The 20915-nt window shown below is 43.5% G+C and overlaps 2 protein-coding genes across 7 annotated transcripts; one reads left to right on the top strand and one right to left on the bottom strand.

Annotated features, from left to right (window-relative positions):
* The first annotated feature begins 459 nt into the window (after positions 1 to 459).
* LOC144053296 (zona pellucida sperm-binding protein 3-like) lies at positions 460 to 20728 on the top strand. Of its 3 annotated transcripts, XM_077567603.1 has the most exons (11): positions 460 to 812; positions 10307 to 10472; positions 10579 to 13372; positions 16314 to 16621; positions 17587 to 17705; positions 17878 to 17981; positions 18061 to 18238; positions 19359 to 19476; positions 19565 to 19650; positions 20385 to 20497; positions 20628 to 20728. In XM_077567603.1, the coding sequence occupies exons 3-11, from the start codon at positions 13279 to 13281 to the stop codon at positions 20690 to 20692; spliced, it is 1185 nt and encodes a 394-aa protein (XP_077423729.1). In that variant the 5' UTR covers positions 460 to 812; positions 10307 to 10472; positions 10579 to 13278; the 3' UTR covers positions 20693 to 20728. The 3 variants fall into 3 exon arrangements, with proteins under 3 accessions (XP_077423729.1, XP_077423731.1, XP_077423730.1); XM_077567605.1 differs by lacking the exons at positions 460 to 812; positions 10307 to 10472 and having other exon boundaries at positions 10692 to 13372; positions 17626 to 17705; XM_077567604.1 differs by lacking the exons at positions 460 to 812; positions 10307 to 10472 and having other exon boundaries at positions 10692 to 13372; positions 20388 to 20497.
* LOC144053298 (chemokine-like protein TAFA-5) lies at positions 6401 to 10692 on the bottom strand. 4 transcript variants are annotated; one of them, XM_077567606.1, is made up of 5 exons: positions 10652 to 10667; positions 10320 to 10551; positions 9009 to 9173; positions 7232 to 7359; positions 6401 to 6669 (listed from the first exon to the last, which is right to left on the bottom strand). In XM_077567606.1, the coding sequence occupies exons 2-5, from the start codon at positions 10408 to 10410 to the stop codon at positions 6445 to 6447; spliced, it is 609 nt and encodes a 202-aa protein (XP_077423732.1). In that variant the 5' UTR covers positions 10411 to 10551; positions 10652 to 10667; the 3' UTR covers positions 6401 to 6444. The 4 variants fall into 4 exon arrangements, with proteins under 4 accessions (XP_077423732.1, XP_077423733.1, XP_077423734.1 ...); XM_077567607.1 differs by having other exon boundaries at positions 9009 to 9158; positions 10320 to 10692; XM_077567608.1 differs by lacking the exon at positions 10652 to 10667 and having other exon boundaries at positions 9009 to 9193; positions 10320 to 10546.
* Positions 20729 to 20915: the final 187 nt, after the last annotated feature.

Genomic DNA, 20915 nt, shown 5'->3' with positions numbered 1-20915 from the left:
AGTGTTGTTGTTTTTTTTTAAATTAAAGGCAACGAGGAAACCAGCGTTCACCAATGCAAAACTGTGAAAACACTGCCATTAGAAAATGCAATTGGGTGTTAGGTTTGATAATATAGGCTAATAGACAGGAGCGCAACTCTATAGCCAACTTGAGCGTCGATGCTCATTTGACTTATCCATCGTTTGTAGAATACATAACTAATCCTCACATCAAATTGACCGATTTCTCCCATCAAACGAATCGCTTATGGAAGCTATACCGTTGCGCTCCTGTTTATTAGCTATATTATCAAACCTAACACACAATTGTATTTTCTGGCCTGAAGATGGCAGTGTTTTCGCAGTTTTGCATTGGTGAAGGTGCTGGTTTCCTTGTTGCCTTCTTCTTTCTTTCTTTTTTTTTTTTACTTTCATGACATAACACAGAGAAATCATCAACGTAGCGTAAGTGTGTTACAGTAATGATTTTACAATGAGTGGGAAGTGTAAAGTATATTTCAGTACTTAATAAATACTACTGCAGTAGCCTACATAAAAGATAAGTACATGATCAACGATTATCTCCAATTTGAATAAAACTTTATTGAAAAGACATTAACAGTATTTAACAAACAAGGGAGAAACTACGTATATGTTACCAAGAAAGTTAGCTCACCTAAAGTTAACTTGTCTTTAAACGAGACAAAATATGTTTCGTTTGACAAAGAAAAGCCTCTTGGACTGAACTAAGGAGCGGAAAGCAAACAAGTCGCCATCGCACTTGAGGATGAAGGAAGAAGAAGGGACGTGTGGAATCTTACAACGTTTCTTATGTATGTTAATGTTTTTCTTGTTACAATATGCGCCTAAAAGCTTTGATGACATGACAACACTAACACTATAGTGTTAGTCTGTTTTGTTTTTTATATATATCAATTTGATACTAATGTTTACATTAGCGTTATTTACACTCCCTGAAAGGGTTAAATCATTATTATTTGTTTAAAGTGCAGCACCTGTATGATATTGTACCTACACACATAAATACTGAACTTAAAAAAAATGTTTAAATAGATTGCTTTTTGGTTTTGCGCGTATGTGTGTTAATGGAGGTGCTAACGAGTTGGCAGAGAAGAAGCCTGCACTTTATTCCAAACATTCCCTGACAAGATGATCACTCCGATCGACAGTGAACCAATCAGGAAGCTCCGTGGCGGGCGAGCTAATGAATTAGCTGGCGGCGCTAACAAGGCCTGTCAAACGACAAGATGCTCTTCCTTTGTGCTGTTCATATTCATAGGCTGTCTTCAGTTACATTTAGAATATAACTTTATTATTTATCAAGACTTTTTTTTAAAAATTAAAAATTAAAACTTCTGCAGTTGAAAGTGTATCTCCTATGATGTGCACTACTAACACTAACAAAATGCCTGCGAACAGGGAGGGGCTAGGTTTCAAAAGTAACTACCTTACTTTTATATTATATTAAGTACAAAATAAGCATGTGAGGTGCAGGATTTGTTTTTATCCATCACTCCCTCTAGTGGCTATTTTTTAAGTGAATGGCCCAAAAAATAAAACAAAACATTTTTCATCTTTTTTTTGAAACTTTTTTTTTTTTTTTTACATGTTTGTGTCATATATACAGAAGAATACACTCTAAAAACTGTTGGGTCAAAAGTAACCCATTTATGGATCAAAAATTGACCGATCCACTTAATGTGTCAATTTGACCCAACTTTTTAGAGTGTAATATTGAAAAAGCCGGGAAAATGCCGATTGTTCTTTGCGGACAGACAAGAAGGCATAAAAAATGTTTAAAAAACAAACAAACATTTTAATCAACATGCATTCCACAATTATTTACAGTGAAAAAAAGATAAGTTAGCATAATAATAAAAAAAATGCATTCATACTTTCTTTTGTGGCAGAATGTCCCTTGAACAAGGTGGACGTGGGTTAGTGTGTGTGCGTGTGTGTGTGTGTGATGGGGGGAGGGGGGGGGGGGCTAGTGTAATCTCCTGGGCCTCCATTAGGGAGCTGACGGGTGTGAGAATGGAGCCAACGCTTCTAAGACCATTTCACACCTCGTTGATCCTTTCATCTGCTGCACACCCAAGAAGTGGACGCGGGGGTGGGGCGGCGGAGGGGTGGGGGGTGGGGGGTAGTCTAACGAGGACTTTGAGGCGCCTTAATTCTTTTCAAAATGTCAAATCTCTCTCAGAGTATTTTACACTGCATTGGTGCTTCTTTCGCTACAAACATCCAATCCCAACACCAATTTATTTGCCTTCTAACGTGGAGCGAGTTAGCCTTAGCGTCCGCAGCTAACTGATGTGTTCCCGCACCGCCCATTAGCATCAACGGCGGGATGACCAATGAGCTGTCCTTGCACGTGCCCGACGGCTTGACCTTTTTCCCGCGAAGGGCCTGACGGCACCAAGTGGCGTGCGCAGGCGTGAATTAAGAATGGGCTTGATGAAGATTGGCCACCGACGAGGCGGGTAATTGAATTCCCGCCGAACGGCAAACGGGTGGCCCGCTCGCCACGTCCCATTCCATTTGAAGGAAAAGTGTGGCGGTTAGTGAGGACCCCCTTTCGCCTTCTCTTCTCGACGCCATCAATCTGCTAACGTGTTAGCGCTTAGCTTAGCGGCGGTTCCTTTTGAAGTTGCGCCGCTGCTTGACGATAGGGTTGATGTCGGGGGATGATGAAGCAACACCATCGTTTCAAATCACAACTCTGGTTTCAAATCATACCATTGATAAAACTTGAAAGCCTAATTTGAGACTCTAAATTTCAAATGAGGGTTTCCAACAAAGGGTATGGTATCAAATTTGGAATTCAAACCAAGGTTGGGGTTTGAAATGAGATTTTCAAACTAGGCTTGAAATTCTAGTTTCAAACACTAACCTTTACTTAAAACCCTTTATGTACAATAAAATGGACGTTAACATCCATCCATCCATTTTCTTAAGCGCTTATTCCTCACAAGGGTCGCGGGGGTGCTGGAGCCTATCCCAGCTGGCTTTGGGCAGTTGGCAACTGGTTGCCAGCCAATCCAGGGCAGGACATTAACATGTTTCATAAGTTTTCATACTCATAGAAGTGTGTGTGGGGGGGGGATATTAAACGAATAGAAATATGGCTGCATCTCTTAGTCATTTGATAACAATTCATTAAATTGAGTTCAAATGAAATAGATGTACTGCACTGTAAAAAACGAGTGTGATGTTGATTTGTGTTGAGGTCATTATTCTGCCACTAGGTGGCATAATTGCAATTGTTGTGACACCTTAGTGCATTTCCCTTTTTATATTAAGAACTATCTAATGTTTAACATGAAAGAACTTGTGAAATTCTGCACATTTTTTAAATTGTCAAATACAACTTGACTCTAGTCTCCATAAATATATGCATTATTATGAAATGTATTACTGCAACATTTGGACATGAACATGTCTGCTGCGTTGCGACTGGAATTCCAAGTAAGGGGCGGTCTTAAAAAAATGTTTTGTGGCGTTTAATGGACTTAAAATTAACTCTAAATTAATGCACATGTTGACACTCCGACTACTTTCAAAATCTGCTTCTAAGAAACTTCCAGCACGAAATGAGTTTCCGATCTCATCCTGGTTGGAACCCGATGTGCTTTTTTGAGCGGGCGCTGCGGCGGCAGTCAGGGAACATTTAGTTTCACGTGACGTATGCGCTCCCTCTTCCAGCAGTCAGCCGAGATGAAGCAATTAACCTCCGTGTCAGCATGTCATTATGATCAGCGCACAAAATGGCTGCCGCGTTTTCCCCTCCGGTCCGCCTTTGCTCAACATTGAACAGGAAGTAACTGTTTCCACTTCCTCACAGGAAGTACAGTCAGAATTTAAAAATGGAAAATGTTCATTTTTAAGTCAACTATAATAAAAGTTGAGTTATGGTGGCTGAATCAATTGATCATATTTTTTTTATTAAAACTTGTTTTAGCACAGTTGACTTTGTCAAACCTTTCAACTGCAAACTTCAATTCTCCAAATGATCCAATTTTTGCCAAAACAAAAATGCCAATTTTACTCCAATTTCATGTTTGCGTATCAAAATGTGATTTATGGAGGACCAAAATTGCCAAAATTGAAAATGAATAAATGAATGAATAAAAGTGAAAGTATTTGTTTGAAACCTTGACCTCATCTTGAAAGCCTAATTGAAATTCCTAACGCTAGCTTGAAACCTGAACTCTGGCTTGAAACCCTCCTTTGAAAGGTGACTTGAAATTTTCAACTTAGCTTGAAGCCATCAATCAACGAGACTCGAAACCTTGATTTGAAACCATAACTTGAAACCGCAACACTTGCTTGGAAGCCAAATTCAAAACCCTATCCCGGTCTCGAATCCCTAACTTCTGATTGGAACCTTGGCCCAGCTTAAAAACCGTAACGTAAAACCCTACATGTTGATTTTTATGGCTTGAGGATGAAATAAAATTGTTTCTTAATTTTCTTGATTTATTTAATTTGGGTAAAAAAATGAAGACAAAATATACGACTTGTTGATTTTGTAGCTTTTTATAGATGAAGCTAAAAATAAAATTTAAGACAATTAAAAAAAAGATTTGATGAAGATAAAATAGACAATGAAGACAACAAAATAATACAAAAATATATATAAATGAAGCAATTGCAGAAATGCAGTGGACCCATGACAGAACCCTGTGAGACACCTTTTCGAATTGATGGCTTTTTTCTACCAAAATCAAATAAAAAAATCTATTGTATGGCTGTTATTTGTGACGTCAGGGTCTCGGCATGGTGGTCTTGACTCGCCACCCTTGTGTGAAACACGAACGCCGGCTTGAAAGCCTCATTTGAAGCCGTAAAGTCAAACCCAAGCTCAAGCTCGGAAGCCGAATAGAAAACCTTCATTGCTTGACACCTCGATGCAAAATTGAAACCCTACCCTTGACATGGAAATCTTCATTTGTGCATACACTTTTTCGAAGCAGAGTCCAAGTGATCAATTCCACGGTTGGTCGAAAAAAAACATCTCAACGTTGGACAAGAAGAATTTTAAAGGAACCCCAACTGTCATGAGAGGTTTGCTCCATATTATTTTCATAACTACGAGATTCATTTTTCAAAAATCTTTTCCGGTTTTGTAGAAACTTGATTTGGACATACATTGTTATTGACGTGGGAACGCATTCCGTGCACCGTGATGTAAAATGGCGGCAGGCTCTCTGCTGAGCGACGTGAAACGCGTATAAAGAAAACAAGGGACGTTTCCGTAGCGTTCCTAAAAAGACGATTACAACTCTTGAACGCGTCCGGCGAGAGCACGGCGCGGGGGGGGGGGGGGGGCGGGGCGACTCTCCCCATCGTATGTTGTTTCTTTAGGAACGCTAACAAGCATAACTTGCTTTCTTTATTTGCGTTTCACGTTGCTCGGCAGACAGCCTGCCGCCATTTTACGTCACGACGCACCGACAGACTTATTTCGAATGGCGGCGTACGTCCAAGGAAAGTTTCTACAAAACGGATTCAACTGGAAATGATTTTTGAAAAATAAATGTCATAGTTATGTTAGTAACAACCAAATAAAAAATATAGAGCAAAGTCGGGGTTGCTTTTAACGCTGTCCCGTTTAGTTTTGATTGATTTCAGCTTGTGTGTTTTGGTCATCCATTTTGCCTTTGTTTAGAGCGGCTGCCATTCAAAAAAACGAAACAACTTTGATAACACAAGTGAGTGAAACGAGCAAACGGTTGTCCGCCGCCGAGTGTCCATATGCTCGCTTCGCGGCCGCCCGTGTAAGAAAAAGAAATAAATAACAACCTCAAAGTGCGTTCAGTGGCTTTCGAAAAAAGAGAAAAAAAAAGTGTCTGTGTTGCGGCGCCACGTCCAACAACGAGCGCGCTCGCGTGCCACCACCGCAACGATTAAAACTTTCAAACTTTCGGTCCCAGTTCGGTTTGGCCGCGCCATTCGCATGAAACGTTTATTTTTAGCGTCTTTTTTGTTTGTTTAGTTTTTTGTAGAGGCCGCCAACGCGTTGGCCGCTCGGTTGCGGACATTCGCTTGATTGGTCGCCATGGTGGAGCTAATTGGACCTCGTGAGGAATAACGAGGTGACCCGATGACAGCGACGCGTGACTTTGGCTTCATCTGAGCTGACCACTTTTCGTTTTGTTTTTTTTTCTCACTTGCGACGTTGCGAGTGATGAAGTGCACGTTTGTGTCCAGCATCTCATCAAGCTAATGCTACGCAGCGCGTCCACAAGCGCTTTCATGCTAACTGCTGCATTTTTCATGGCCGCCCCACTTTTTCTTCATTTATTATGGTTATTCTTTTTTTATTTGTCAAAAAAGGATCATTTTCACCCTTTTGTGAGTCGTCAACCGTTTGACACGTAGAAATCGTAATAGACCTTAAAGTTGTTGACATGATTTATTCCACACTTTTCAGATACAACATCACAACATGTCCTCTTGGACTTCTTGGATGCCTTCTAGTGTCTTTGACAAAAAAAAAGAAGAAGCAAATTTTATCCTGAAAGGCAAACCTAGCGACTTGCTCTTTTGGGATGGCGTCCGATGTTTTGTCTCTAGAAGATGCATGATGGGAGTTTTGAGTCCTGTCGTCGCCAGCAGTGTCAGGAGACCTGCCCGACATGACCAGTCCATGTTACACTCGAAAAACTGTTGAGTCAAAAGTAACCCAATTATGGATGAAAAATGGGCCGATCCACCTTATGGGTGGAATTGACCCAATGATCTGGGTTATTTCATACAAAAGGACCCAATTTTTGGAGCCAAGTAAAGGATCCGACCAATATTGACGAGTTGTTTTACACTAAAAGAGAACCCAAGTAGAGGATCGGTCCATTTTTGACCCATAGTTGGCGTTATTTAACTGTTTTTAAAAGTTAGCCCTACAAAAGAGTTTTTGTGGACAAACCTTGTGGGACTACATGTGGATTTTTATAGCTTTCATTCATGAGGATAAAATAAAAGACAAAATATCAGAAAACGGCTTTTTATATGAAGCCAAAAATAAATATGAGGATGAAAAGACAATAAAATAAATTAGTACAAAATGAAAAAAACAAGAAATAAAGAGATTGTAAAACACAACGGACCTACTACAGAACCCTGTGTGACACCTTGTCAATTTTATGGCTCACTTTAATAAAAATAAGTTGAAAAGTCTTTCACGCACATGGACTTGATGGCTTTAATTTCTGAAGCTCAATGTTCTCACCGTGGTGGTCTTGACTCGCCCCCCCGGTTGCGTGCAGGTCCAGCCCGAAGGGTTGACGAGCAGTTGGCAGCCCTCGTCGTCCAAACATGGTCTCATCTCGCACCACTGACGACTCAGCACGATGTCAGCTGACCGGACAGGAAGGGAAACGCGGCGTTGACATTAATAGCGCTTATCTAGATGCTAACCTTGAGCTAACTTTTACTTTTATGTAAATGCTATATATAAATATAAATATATGCCTGCTGGAAATCCAATCATTTCCCAACCTGCTTCATAGTGAAAATTAGATTAAATGCAGACAAAAGTGAAATCAAGAAAATGTCAAATGAGGTTATCCGACTGTTTTGTTTTGTTTTGTTTTAGAGGACGTTTGTGTTGTTGCACTTTAGCAGATTAAAGCTAAAGTGACATAAATACCAACAAAGCGCTGTGGAAAAGGTCAAAGATGTTTTTATTTCCAAATATTTGTCATCCTGAAGCTGGCACTACTACTAACTAATAACTAGCTATCCAACCGGATAACCAATAAACTATCCGATCGACAGCCTACTAACAAACAAACTACCTCATTCACTAAAGTTTAAACATTAAACTTAGAATTGAAAATGAGTTCATTATTAGTGTGTTAACTGGGTGGTTACCCAGTTAACTACAGAATCCAACAGCATGACAAACTAATTAACCAAACTACCTCACAGGTAAACTACTCAACTAATAAACTTAACACCTAATTAAGTAACTACCCAACAGCCTGCTTACCTAACTACTAATTAACTACCCAGAAGCCCAACTAGCAAATAGTTTTAGCTAGCTAACTAACGACTCAACAGCCCATTTACTTGACTAAAAGAATACATACCCAATTAACCCATTTCCCACACACCTAACTACTAACCACACGAAAACCACACTACCCAACAGCCTGCTTACCTAACTACTAATTAACTTCCCAGAAGCCCAACCAACAAATCGTTTAATTAGCCAACTACCTAACAGCCCATTTACTTGACTAAGAGAATACGTACCTAATTAACCCACTTCCTAGACGCCTAACTACTAACCACACACACACAAAAAAAAGCTAACTACTCAGACTACCTAATCAACCAACTAACCAGCAGCCCAACAAACAAACTACCTAATTTACTAAAGTTTACCGGCTGGACGGAGGAAACCCCCTAAATTACCCAACAGCTGAACTACCTACCTAACCAATAAATTCTAGTTAGTTAATTATTAGTGTCAACAATTACCTAACTACAGAATCCAACAGCATAACAAACATCCTAATTACCCCAACTACCCCACAGTCAAACTATTTAACTAATAAACGTAGCACCTAATTAACTAACTACCCATCAGGCTGCTTACCTAACCACCAATTAACTACCCAGAAGCGCATCTAACAAATTGTTTAACTAGCTAACTACCCAACAGTCCATTTACTTGACTAAGAGTATACGTACCTAATGAACCTAGACGTCTAACTACTAACCACACTAAAAACCTAACTACCCAGACTACCTAACCAACTAACTAACCAACAGCCCAATAAACAAACAAACACCTTTTTCCCGGCTGGACGGAGGAAAGCCCCTAAACTACCCAACAGCTTATCTACTTTAAAACGAGCTAATTGCTTAAGTAACCAACTTTCCAGTAGCATGACTAACTAAGTAACTAAAGCAGTGAAGAGGCGTGTGGGACTTGTAGAAAGAAACGTGATGTTGGCGTTTTTTGCTGCGTGGCTTTTTCTGCAGTTGTGGGCTCTCACCGCTCACGCAGGCGGGTCGGGCTCGGGTGGTGCCGGCCATTCGTCCCGGGACGCACGCGCAGCGAGCCGTCTGCCGGGCCACGCTTCGTCTGGGGTGGCCGCCGTCTCGCTCCAGCGTCAGCACCTCGCAGACGCCCGCCCCGACGTGGCCTGCACAGCACATTACTGCAATAATGCTCGCATTTCTGGAAAAGGCAAATTCAAACTGGTTTTCACTTCCAAACTTTTGATGTGAAACCTTCACCAAGAATTGAAAAGCTTGATTTGAAAGCGCTCGTCGGACACCACTTGCAACGTACACGTTAGCGCGGGAAATTGCAACGGCTTGACATGTCACATGACAGCTTTGGAGCACGTTTGCGTCAGCCATTTTGTTAGACGGCAGGCCGAGAGAGCTGCAATTGTTGCTCGTAGCCATCACAAAGACGACGCCAATCATTTGTCATTGATCAGAAAATTCCACTCAAATGGATCAATAGAATTTTTGTATTTGTAAAAGAATTGCCTAAGTACGAAAGCGTATTGCATTCACTAATTGACTAATTATTTGTGGGGGGGGGAGCTTTTTTTTGTTTGTTTTTTTATTTTCTGTTTTTCTGAACATTTTCTCAGTTTTTTCTGTCAAAAAAAACTAAAAACAAGAAAAAAATATTCATAAAAACTGGGGTAAAAAGTATTTTTACGATTTTTTTTTTTTCAAGTTGCAGACTCACTAATTGCAGACACTTTCCCGCATGCAATACACTTCCGTAGAAATGTAACTGTTAGCTTAGCACGCTGATTGATTGACATATTCGTATACTTTACATGCTTCATTAAACGATAAAGCTAGCTTACATCAGAATGAGAGTAAAAAAAAGCATAAAACACGAGCAATACTGCGTGTGTTACTAATGACATGCCTGACCTTAACTGAGCCACTACGTGATCAAGTTGAAGGTACACGTTGGACGTATGCGGGACATTAGTGAGTCTGCAACAAGTCATTTAGAGTTCAGAGGTCAAAATAATAATAATAATTACTCTAAAAAACAGAAGCTGATGCTGTTTTTAAGAATATGTTTTCCCTATATATATATATATATATTCTGTGAAACAGAAGAAATTCAGAAAAACTGTTGAGTCAAAAATACACAAAATCTGAAAAATGAAATAAAAGATTCTTACTATTTATTATTATTACTCGTCTCGTCTTCAAACTCAATATGAGCAATTCAATTGCTAATGTCAAGCTCGTTAAAAGTCAAGTTTTACACCTCTAGCCAAGCATGTTTTAAATGTCGCGTAATTCATTCCAGATTTTGGGCGCACCTTGGCGGAGGTCGTGCCAGTGGAGCGCGCACAGAAGGAACCAGCAGAAGCCCGCCACGCTCGCAGGCAACAGCAGCCGGTGGAGCTGCATGGGAGGTCCAAAGTGGGGATCACCGGCCGGGCCGAGACCAACCCGGGTCGGATCCGTCGGAGGTACGCGGCGGCGGAGGCGGCGGAGGCGGCATGCCGCGCGCACGTCACACAAAAAAAAAAATCCACGAAGAAGCGTAGGCTAAAACGAGAAAGGAAACTTTTACAGTTTAAAGCCAGCAACCCACGCCGGCACGGAGGTCCGCTCCGGGCATGTTGTCGCAGGCGTCGCGGACCCGCACCGGAGGTCGAAGAAGTCGGTGGCGTCGGCGGGTCGCTGGAAGTGAGGGAGACGCCGGAGCTTGTTGAGTGAAGAAGATGAGGCGAGAAAGAAACAAGCTCACTTTCGCGCGCGCTTCTCGATGACGTCACAGCGGGGCCGAATCCAAATGAATTGAGTCTGTGGATTATTTTCTAATATTGTGAATGTTAACGAGCCTAAGTTCGAAACTTCCAATTGAGCTTTGATGTCCTAATACTGTTCATGTTAAAAAAGCAGGGTAAAAAAAACTAGCAAAAAAGGAGTCTGGTTGGCCGTGCGCATGCGTGACCTTTCATTTCATCAATCAGATCGTTTGTGATACATTTTCTCGTCAAACTAATATAATAATAATGGTGTAACACATGTCGATTTGTATTTGAAATTGGTTAATATTTGTCTTAACCCGCCTTTCTCCAGTCTAATAATAATAATAATAACCTAATAATCGATTTGAAAAAAATCAAGCTAAGTAAAGATAAATAAGTAACACCAAACGTTAGCGATAACAGCCGTGAATTTCTTATCCTTTCTACTTATTAAATAAGGCTTGAGATTTCATTTGAAAACACAAAATGAGAAAAGGACAACCTGCAAGATGTATCACAATTGTTTTTCCAAGTGCCAAATGTTCTTTCTTTGACGTTCCCTGTTGTTGTGACGAGCCTCTCTCCATTCTGCTATTTATCTAATTGCTCCACTTTACATAAAGGAATCAATTATTGAAACGTTCTATATTGGAGCCTTTGAGCGTCTTGTGCACGCGTGTGCGCTGACTCACTGACATGTCAGCAACCGCTCACGCGACCACTCGTAACATTAAACTGCGGCACACGACATGTCAGCCACGTCATGCAAAACGAACAACTTTGTTGAGTTAGGAAACCAAATCATCGGAGTCGACTTTATTGGAATCCGTGTTTTTCATATTTGATGCTAACAAGTGCCCAAGGGAACTTCCTGTTTTCCCTCTTAAATATTCAATATTATATCCTAGAGGAGGGCGGGGGAAGCGTCAACTGCCGGTGATGCGTCTCGGAGGTCGTGTTGCGTCGTCGTGTTTACACCTGAAACGTTGATGAGGTGCGAAGCGTGACGGGAGGCGGGCACTTCCTCGCCTCTTGGCTCTGATCCGTTGACATCATCGTGTTGAGACGAGTCAAGTCGACGCAAGAAAATCATCGAAGTCTTCAGTGTTGACTTCGAGCCCGATAACGCAAGTCAGTGAAGCGACTCCGCTAAATCGAATTCATCGGAATCTTCTCTATTTACAAAGACGTTGTTTACTTGAGTCGGTAAATGGACACAAGTGCGTCGTCATCATCTGAGTCTGCCGTTTCCAGCCACTCCCCTAAATTGAGTCAGCGAACAACACGACCGAATCACGAGTCAAAGTCTTAGTGGGTGAATTGATATCAACTGAATCATCGGAGTCTGTTACGAGTTTTTTTGCTCTGCTTGACGGATACTTTGTCCTTTTTTTTTTTGTCCTCCCTGAAGTAGGTGTGACTGATGTCATCGATCCACATGAAGTGAACAAATTAAGTCCAAAGTACGTCGTCTTATGAATGAAACATTTTTTAACATTCAAAACCCCCCAAAAAAACAAAAGTCTTGTTTGTGAAAAACAAGCAGCATGCACACTTGACCTTTAAATGTGTGTGTGTGTGTGTGTGTGTGTGTGTGTGTGTGTGTGTGTGTGTGTGTGTGTGTGTGTGAAGTTGAATAGGTCCGAGTCTCACAACATTTACACACATCAACAGAAGTTACTAAACAAAAAAGGATGTCATCTTACATAATATTTCACGTTAGTGGATATGATCCTTCCAGCATGTGGACAAAATGTTTTACGTGATCATTTTAATTGCTCTAAGTGTAAAAAAGAAGAAGAAGCAAAACTAAACAAAAGTCAAATTGTTAGCATGGCGACGTTGCACGAAATGTGTTAAGAACACAAAACACACTTGCGGAGTTGAACTAAAAGTGAGCTGCCATTCATTTAGCCAATCTTTTTTTTATTTTAATTGTGATTATTTGAACCCACGCGGATGATGGACAAGTTAGCCACGTCGTCCAGATGTCGTCCAGATGTCATGTCGCAAATCGTTTGTCTTTGTCAGGAAAGTCAAAATAGCTTCATGCTAACAAACACAGGCTAACCAATAGCATACATGAGATGTAAAGTGTTATATTATGGCGTGCTAGCACAACCTTCCTTGACCTGTCCAGATCAATTTTCCCCTTTCGGATGAAAAAAAAAAAATTTTTTTTTAAATTATTTCTCAGTAAATATCAATAACAAATCTGTCACATCACAATGGCAAAGTGGCTCACAAGTTCGCTTTTGTAGCCTTTTAGCGTTCCGATGACTTTCCCAAGTCAGAGGACTTAATTTCCCATTTGTGTGTGGTCTTGAACGCAGCACGCATCCACCTGTTTTCATGTACCTGTGGAGTTCCTCAGGTGCGAGGCAATCAGCGCGTGGATGAGGCGCAGCTGGAGAAGCGGCGCAATCAGCCAGTGGGAGGAGTCTATCATTAGCCATATTGGCTTGCTGCTCACACGAGTCTGTCCCAAAAGGAATTCACGTCAAAGCGGAACGTCGTCACCATGGCTACTAACAATGCCATTTTATGTGTAACATTAGCATTATTAGCCTCCGCCCGGGACTTGAAATTGAGGCCCAAAATCTGGCAGGCAGCAGGTAAGTGTTTCCGCTCGTCCTCATTAATAAGTTGAACATGTTTTGATAATTCCCGCCATTTTGTACATGAAATGAAACATTCACAAGCGAACACGGAAACGCTTTTTACGGTTTCCTGGTTTTGTAGCCGACACGTTGTCTTTTTTTCCGCTTTGCCATTCTTACGTTTCACGAGGTTTTGAAGACGCGATTGCTTTTGATGGACTCGGCCGATCGGAGCGCACCCATGCTAGCAGCGCACCCATGCCAGCAGCGCACCCATGCTAGCAGCGCGCCCATGCTAGCAGCGCGCCCATGCTAGCAGCGCGCCCATGCTAGCAGCGCACCCATGCTAGCAGCGCTAATGTTTTCAAGGCTTCGGGATAGTTTGCTACGTTCATTGTTGCTGGAAAAACTTGTTACATTCAGGCCGGGCTACCTGCCGAGGGAGTTTGGAAACATTTTCCTCTGCGCCGTGTACGTTCCGCCCAGCGGGAACGCCGCCAGCGCCGCCGCCTTCATCTCCGACTGCGTTCAACAACAACTGCGATGGTGCACGGAGGCCCCGGTTTTCATCTTAGGGGACCTCAACCACTGCAAATTGGAGCTGTCTCGCCCCGGTTTTCATCAGTATGTAAAATGTGGAACAAGGGGAGACCGAGTCCTGGACAAATGCTTTGGGAACGTGAAGAACGCATAAGAGTAGAGCAAACCCCCCCCCCACCCCCCCTTCTCCAACTCTGACCACAACACAATTCACCTCATCCCCACCTACAATACAGCTCTCAAACGCAGCAAACCACAAAGAAAGACTGTTAAAATCTGGTCTCATGACAGCATTGAGACCCTTAAAGGATGTTTCCTATGCACAGAGTGGAATACCTTTTGATGGGCTGGATATGGATACGGCTGCTGTGACTGTAACTGACTATATTAAATTCTGTGTGGACAAAAACATTCCTACAAAGGAAATAACTGTTTACCCCAACAACAAACCGTACATTACTAAGGAGGTTAAAGACTGTATTAACCGCAAAAAAAGGGCATTTAAGAAGCAGGACAGAGCCCAGCTCAAACTGGTTCAAAAAGACCTCAAACACATGCTTAAAGGAGCAAAAAGGAAGCACAAAGAGACTATAGAAAAACACTTTGCTGCTAACAACTCTAAGAAAATGTGGGACACCACGCGGAGGATCACCAACTTGACTCCTGCTCAAAAAGGTCTCAGCACCCTAAATGACCTCCAGAAGGCAAGGGCGCTGAATGACTTTTATTTAAGATTCGAAACCCAGGACTTCTCCTCTGAATGTGGGGAGGTCCTGAGGTCCATTTCAGTGAATGAGCAGGACTCAAGCTGGTCATTCATCCCCATGACGTCCAATCTGCTTTTAGGTCTGTCTGCACAAAGAAGGCCTCAGGACCGGACGGGATATCTGCCCTTCTGCTAAAATCCTGTGCAGAGGAGCTCACAGCGGCATGGCAGCCCATCTTCCACAGATCTGTGGACTCTCACTCCATTCCCAGTCTCTGGAAAAAATCAGTAATCACCCCGCTTCCTAAAAAAACAATGTCCTGTGGTCAATAATGACTTCAGGCCTGTGGCTCTAACTTCCATTGTTATGAAGTGTTTCGAGAGGCTGATGGTGACTCGGCTCAGGGGGGAGGTGGATGCACACTTAAGACTCCCTTCAGTTTGCCTACAAGCGGGTTCGGGTCGCGGCACTGACGATGCTATCAACAGCATCACACATCTGGTCAGCAAACATCTGGACGTCCCTAAAGCTTATGCACGTGTGTTGTTCGTTGACTTTAGCTCAGCGTTCAACACAATGCAGCCGCACCTGCTTTTGTGTAAACTGAAGGAGATGAATGTGAACCCGTACATCTCGAGGTGGTATCACTCCTTCCTGACACAGCGCACACAGCAAGTCAGGGTCAACAGCTCCCTCTCGGAACCCAGATTGATAAGCACAGGCGCCCCGCAGGGCTGCGTCAGCTCCCCGGTCCTTTTCACGCTGCACACAAATGATTGTGTGACATCACACCCTGAGAACTTTATCATTAAGTTCTCTGATGACGCCGCTATCGTCAGCTTGCTGCAGGCCGGCGCTAGCCCACTGGACTATTTGTCAGAAATAGAGAAATTTGTCCAGTGGTGTGACCGGAATCATCTTGTGCTCAATGTGGGGAAGACAGAGGAGGTGATATTTGATCCAAAAACTGTTGGTGACCCCGACGGGCCAGTCGTCATTAAAGGCAATCCCATCAGCCAGGTGGCTTCATACGGGTATCTGGGGGTCCACATCGACAACACACTCAGATGGAGGGTACACGTTGGAAGTCTCTGCTCCGAACTCCAACAGCGTCTTTACTTCCTACGCAGACTTCGGGTCTATGGAGTGGAGCAGAGGATCATGCTGTTGTTCTACCGGGCTGCATTGGAAAGTATCATCAGATACGGCATTGCGGCCTGGTACGGCAACCTGACTGTGCGGTCGAGGTCACAGATTGCCGGTCTGGTGCGGACTGCCGTGAAGATCATGGGGGTCGGGAATCATCCTTCCCTACAGATGCTTTATGAGCGGTCCGTCACCGGACTGGCACAGAAAATTGTTACTGACCCGACTCGCATTCTGCATCATGAGTCCCAGCTACTGCCTTCCGGCAGGAGATTCAGGGCCCCCAGAACCAGGCTGAACCGCTACAAGAACTCATTCCTGCCGACATCCATCAAATTACTTAATAACCGACATTAACTAAGTGGTGCTATATATATATATTAGGAGTGTGTGTGTATTTTTTATATATTTATTTTATTTATTTATTTTAATTATCTCTCTATTCTGTTGTTTTCCTTACTGTAAACTGCAGCTGGACGGAGTCCAGGAAAAAGTTCCCCACGGAGAAAATAAAATCATATCGTATCGTAAATCATTTGACTTTCGATATCTTCAACCCACAGAAGCAACTGGAGAGAAGCATCCGGGGGCTGAAGCCTTGTCCTGGCGGTCTCCGCTGCCCCCGGCGGACGAGGAGCCGCGCTTCCCGCCCCACTTTGAGCTGAAGCCTCCCGAGAAGCCCGACGGCGTCCGGGTCATCTGCCAGGAAAAGTCCATCCGGGTGGAGGCCAAGCGGGACCTGCTGGGGACGTCTCTGCCGGTCAAGGCTGCCGACGTCACGCTCGGAGGATGTCCCGCCGTCGGGGAGGACGCTCGGGACCGCGTCCTGATCTTTGAGTCGGAGCTGCACGGGTGCGGAAGCCAGCTGCTGGTGAGTTTCCTGCTGGATCCCACGATCTTGGACTTGGACTGAGACGAGCGCTCGACCGCCAAGCCATGCCGCCTGACGTATGAAGTTGCTAGTCTTAGACAGCTGTGAGACATAGTCAAGTACCTGGACTTTGTCCTAATAGCTTGTCCAGCCTCCCCAGGGAGAAACCATGGAGGCGTTCGACTTGCACTCCGAAAAGGTTCAGAGTAGTCCAAATACCAATTGAAAAACAGGAACTGTATTAGCCTGGGGGAGTCCGAGGACTTGCTGGACGGAGGACAGGCATGTCTAACGGCTGTTCTGGGAATTTAATAAAAAGTTGGGTCAAATGAAATCAATGACCCAAAAGCCGACCCATTTGCTGGGGTTGGCTTTGTGGGCTATTCATTTGACCCAACTTTTTGCATTACTTAAATAACCCAATTGAATTGGGTCAAAAAAATGATTTCAGCCAACTTTGTGAGCTATTTAACCCAAAAGGTTGAGTCACATTAATTGAATAAGCCCAAAAATTTTGGGTCGGTCCCTTTTTTGGCCCACTACCCTTTGGGTAAGGATCTTCCTACAAATAGAGAAGATCCAAAAGGTGGCTTGCGAATCTACGGATCTCAAATTCCTGCCACTGCAAAACCCAAGGCCGACCTCCGGGTAGGCCTCGGAGTCGCTGTAGGGCAGGGGTGCTGAAGTTGGGTGCTGGAGGACACCTGGAGATCCCCTATCCAGCCAGTTTTCCATGTTTCCCAACAATCAGCTTTGCAGAAGCCTGGTAACGAGCCTGATCATGAGTCAGGTGTGTTAGTGGAGAGAAACATGGAAAAGAAGCTGGATCGGGCAGGACCCAACTTGAGCACCCCTGATGTAGGGACTAGGTCTCGCAGCTGGCCTGGGAAGGTTTTGTAATCTGAGCGCCCGCGACCTGCTTGTGATGAAAATGCTGCCGCGTGATGCAAGCAGACCCGTTTCAGATGTCTGAGGAGTCCTTCGTCTACGTCTTCACGCTGCAGTACACGCCTTCTCCTCTGGGGGACACGCCCATCGTCCGGACCGGCGCGTTCACGGTCAGCATCCAGTGTCAATACCAGAGGTGGGACTCCACTCAAGTCCTCAGCGGTGCCTTGACTCGCAGCTTGATTTCATTCCGTCACCTCGCTTGACTCATCGATCAAATGAAATCTTCTCTCGTATTTGAAGCCTGAAAGATCAAGCGAGCGACGACGGGTTCCACTTTTGCCGACTTGGCTTTGCGTCCTTTTCAGGAAGCACGAGGTGAGCAGCAGCTTCCTGAATCCCACCTGGAGCCCGTTTAGCCACTCTGCCGTTTCTGAGGAAAGCCTTTACTTCTCCTTGAGGCTGATGACTGGTGAGCACCTTTTGGGTTCGAGGGCAAATTGTTTGAGGTGACGCCCCGCCCGGCTTGTCCTCGTCCGTCCTCTCTCAAGACGACTGGCGGTCCGCTCGGCCGTCTGCTCACTTCCTGCTGGGCGACATGATGAGGTTGGAGGCGTCGGTCAAGCAGTTCCACCACACACCCCTAGGGGTGACGGTGGACAACTGCGTGGCGACCGTGGTCAGGAACGTCGACACGGTCCCGCGCTACGCCTTCCTGGGCAACGGCGGGTGAGTCGCTTCAGTCAGGTTGGCTGGGTTTTGTTTTTAGGGACACGCCATTATTGGGCGTTTTGGCAAATATCGCTGTTTAAAATCTGACGGCCGATAAAAGGTCCATCTAAAGCGATTTATTTAACTTTTCAGTCAACTTGATAAGAGATGCTGGGAAGCTTCTGAATCATATGTTTCTGTTCGACGTTAAAATTAAGAAATGTGAAAGTTTACGATTTCATGTTTTGAAATTTTAGCGAAAAAAAATATTAACTGTAGAAAACTATAGAGCTATGGTTTTTACTTGTTTCCATTGAACTTTTTAAGACTTGCTGACAACCTTGGGAGCTCCCTGAACGTTTTGTTAGAAATTTAAAAGGATGTCAATTGTCTAAGATTACAAAAAAACAAAACCTCTACATTTTGAAAAGTCAGAATTTTTTTTTCAATAAACATGCTTTAAGACATTACAACAGTCAAGATTGCCATTTGTATTTTTAAAAAATGTTGACGCCAATATTGAGGCCCCCCCCCCCCACCCCTTTTTTTCTAAAAATGAATATCGGCTACAAATATCGGTTATCGGCCTCCTTGACTACTAATTAAGATGGAACGATATCCAAACATCACGATACGATAATTATCACGATATTAAAAAAAAAAGGTTACGATATTGTATAGAAAATGAGCGCAAATAAAAAAAAAGTACAATATTGTGCTTTTATTCATAGCCACAATGTGTATAAACAATCTCGAATAAGACTTGAGGCACTTGCTTGCACACATTGAGTTGCTCCACATGTCACAAACATGTTACATTCCCCTTCATCCGACCATTAGTGTGGATTTGAAACTTAGAAAGGCCAAAACATGCCTTATGAAAACTAGACTGCACTAAAAAAAAAAAAAACTAGCCAGCAGAGGGTGCTAGAACTGCTCAAATGGAAATCAATCTGACTTTTTAAACAGATGTGCTGCTTTTAATATGACGACGACGACGACAATATTGTGACAGTTTCACTATCGCGATATTGCCGTTATCGTTACATCCCCACTAATAATCGGCATCAGCCCTGAAAAAAACATATTGGTCTATCTTTATTTTGTGGACTTATCTGTAGAGTTGTGTTTTGCTCAGGTGCCTGTTTGACAGTCAGGTGACGGCTTCCAGCTCCCGCTTCCTGCCACGCTCGCAGGACGGCCGTCTTCAGTTTGAGGTGGAGGCGTTCAAGTTCCAGCAGGACGACAGAGGCGCGGTGAGACACTCGCGCCGTTCACCTTCCGACCCAACCGCCCCCGACCCCGCCCCCGTCGCTAAAATACTTCCCGCTTCTTCTTCGTCAGCTCTACATCACCTGCAGCTTGAAGGCCACGCCCGCGACGGCGCTGGCTGCGGATTCTGCCAACAAGGCCTGCTCCTTCGCCAACGGGTGAGCCGCCGACCTTCGCGTGGCGCCCATTCACACAAAGTCCAGACGGGTTCACAAATGAGGCACTCGGAGTTTAGGAAATCCTCAAATGGGTCCAGTCAAACATAAATGGCCGAAGTTTCCGACTTTCGAGTTTCCTTGAATGCAGCATAAAACATCACCGTTGTTACATGTAAGCAAGTGTGCTAAAAAAGCACAAAATGACGTTTTTGGCAATTCCGCTCATCAATAGCATATGATCTAATAGTATACGTCTTTTTTTTTTTCTGCCCCTCCTCACATAAACAATGAATGGGATCGCCGTCGACAGCGCTGCTTCCTGCTAAGTGCAGTGTGAAAAGCGCCTCCTAAGTGGATGATGATGTGTTCCAAATTAAACAATCACATTCAAACTTCTATCAGCACACACTTGTCGCTGTCGCCATTTAAATATTGCTGATTAACCCCAAATAAAGTTCTGGCGTTCGAGTACTTGTACAAATGTGAAAGTATAATGCACTGATGATAAAATTATTTCATAAAAGTTGAATGTAATGTAAATCAACTGTGTATAATATGCACAATAAAATACTGTCAAAACAGTACAAATGTTATTAATAAAAATACTATATGCAATTATATCACCAAATAATAATAATAATAATAAAAAATGGATAAAATATTTTTTTAAAGAACTTTTTCATAATCGTGAAGTTTGTGTGTGTGTGTGTTGCGGGGGGGGGGGGGGGGGGCAGCAGGTGGACCGAGGCAAGCGGGGTCCATGAGGCATGTTCCTGCTGTGACACGGACTGCGGGACAGGAAGTTGGCAGCGAGTGACAGGAAACCAGGGTCACTTCAGTGCGACGGGTACGTCTTGAGAAATGATATAAAAAAATCTGCTAAGGCTAAGAGCAAAATAGCATCCGCCTGATGGAGTTTGGTAAAATGTGTGTTTATAAATGTCTCTTCTTTTTTTGTTTAATCTTGAATATTGCAGGTCCGAAATGGGAAGAGGAGGTCGCAATTGGACCAATCACAGTGAAGGAAAGACCTGCCAAGTGACCTTTCATGAGCTCGATTAAATCCCTCTCATTGCAATCACGTGACATCCAGTCTTTTGCTGCCACAAAATCCCACAGACTCTTGCAGTTCAACAGCACCCCCTGCTGTTTCAGACAAGTATCACAGTCTGATAACAGTACTGGATCTAATCATTTGGTTTCAAGTGAAGTATTCTCGGATATGTCGGCTAATATTCATAAAGTGTGTGTGTGTAAAATAGTCT

Source organism: Vanacampus margaritifer, chromosome 6, assembly GCF_051991255.1.
Source record: "Vanacampus margaritifer isolate UIUO_Vmar chromosome 6, RoL_Vmar_1.0, whole genome shotgun sequence".
In the NCBI taxonomy this organism is placed as follows: domain Eukaryota; kingdom Metazoa; phylum Chordata; class Actinopteri; order Syngnathiformes; family Syngnathidae; genus Vanacampus; species Vanacampus margaritifer.
The sequence above is the reverse complement of the archived record's forward strand: the minus strand, read 5'-3'. Positions and strand labels throughout refer to the sequence as shown.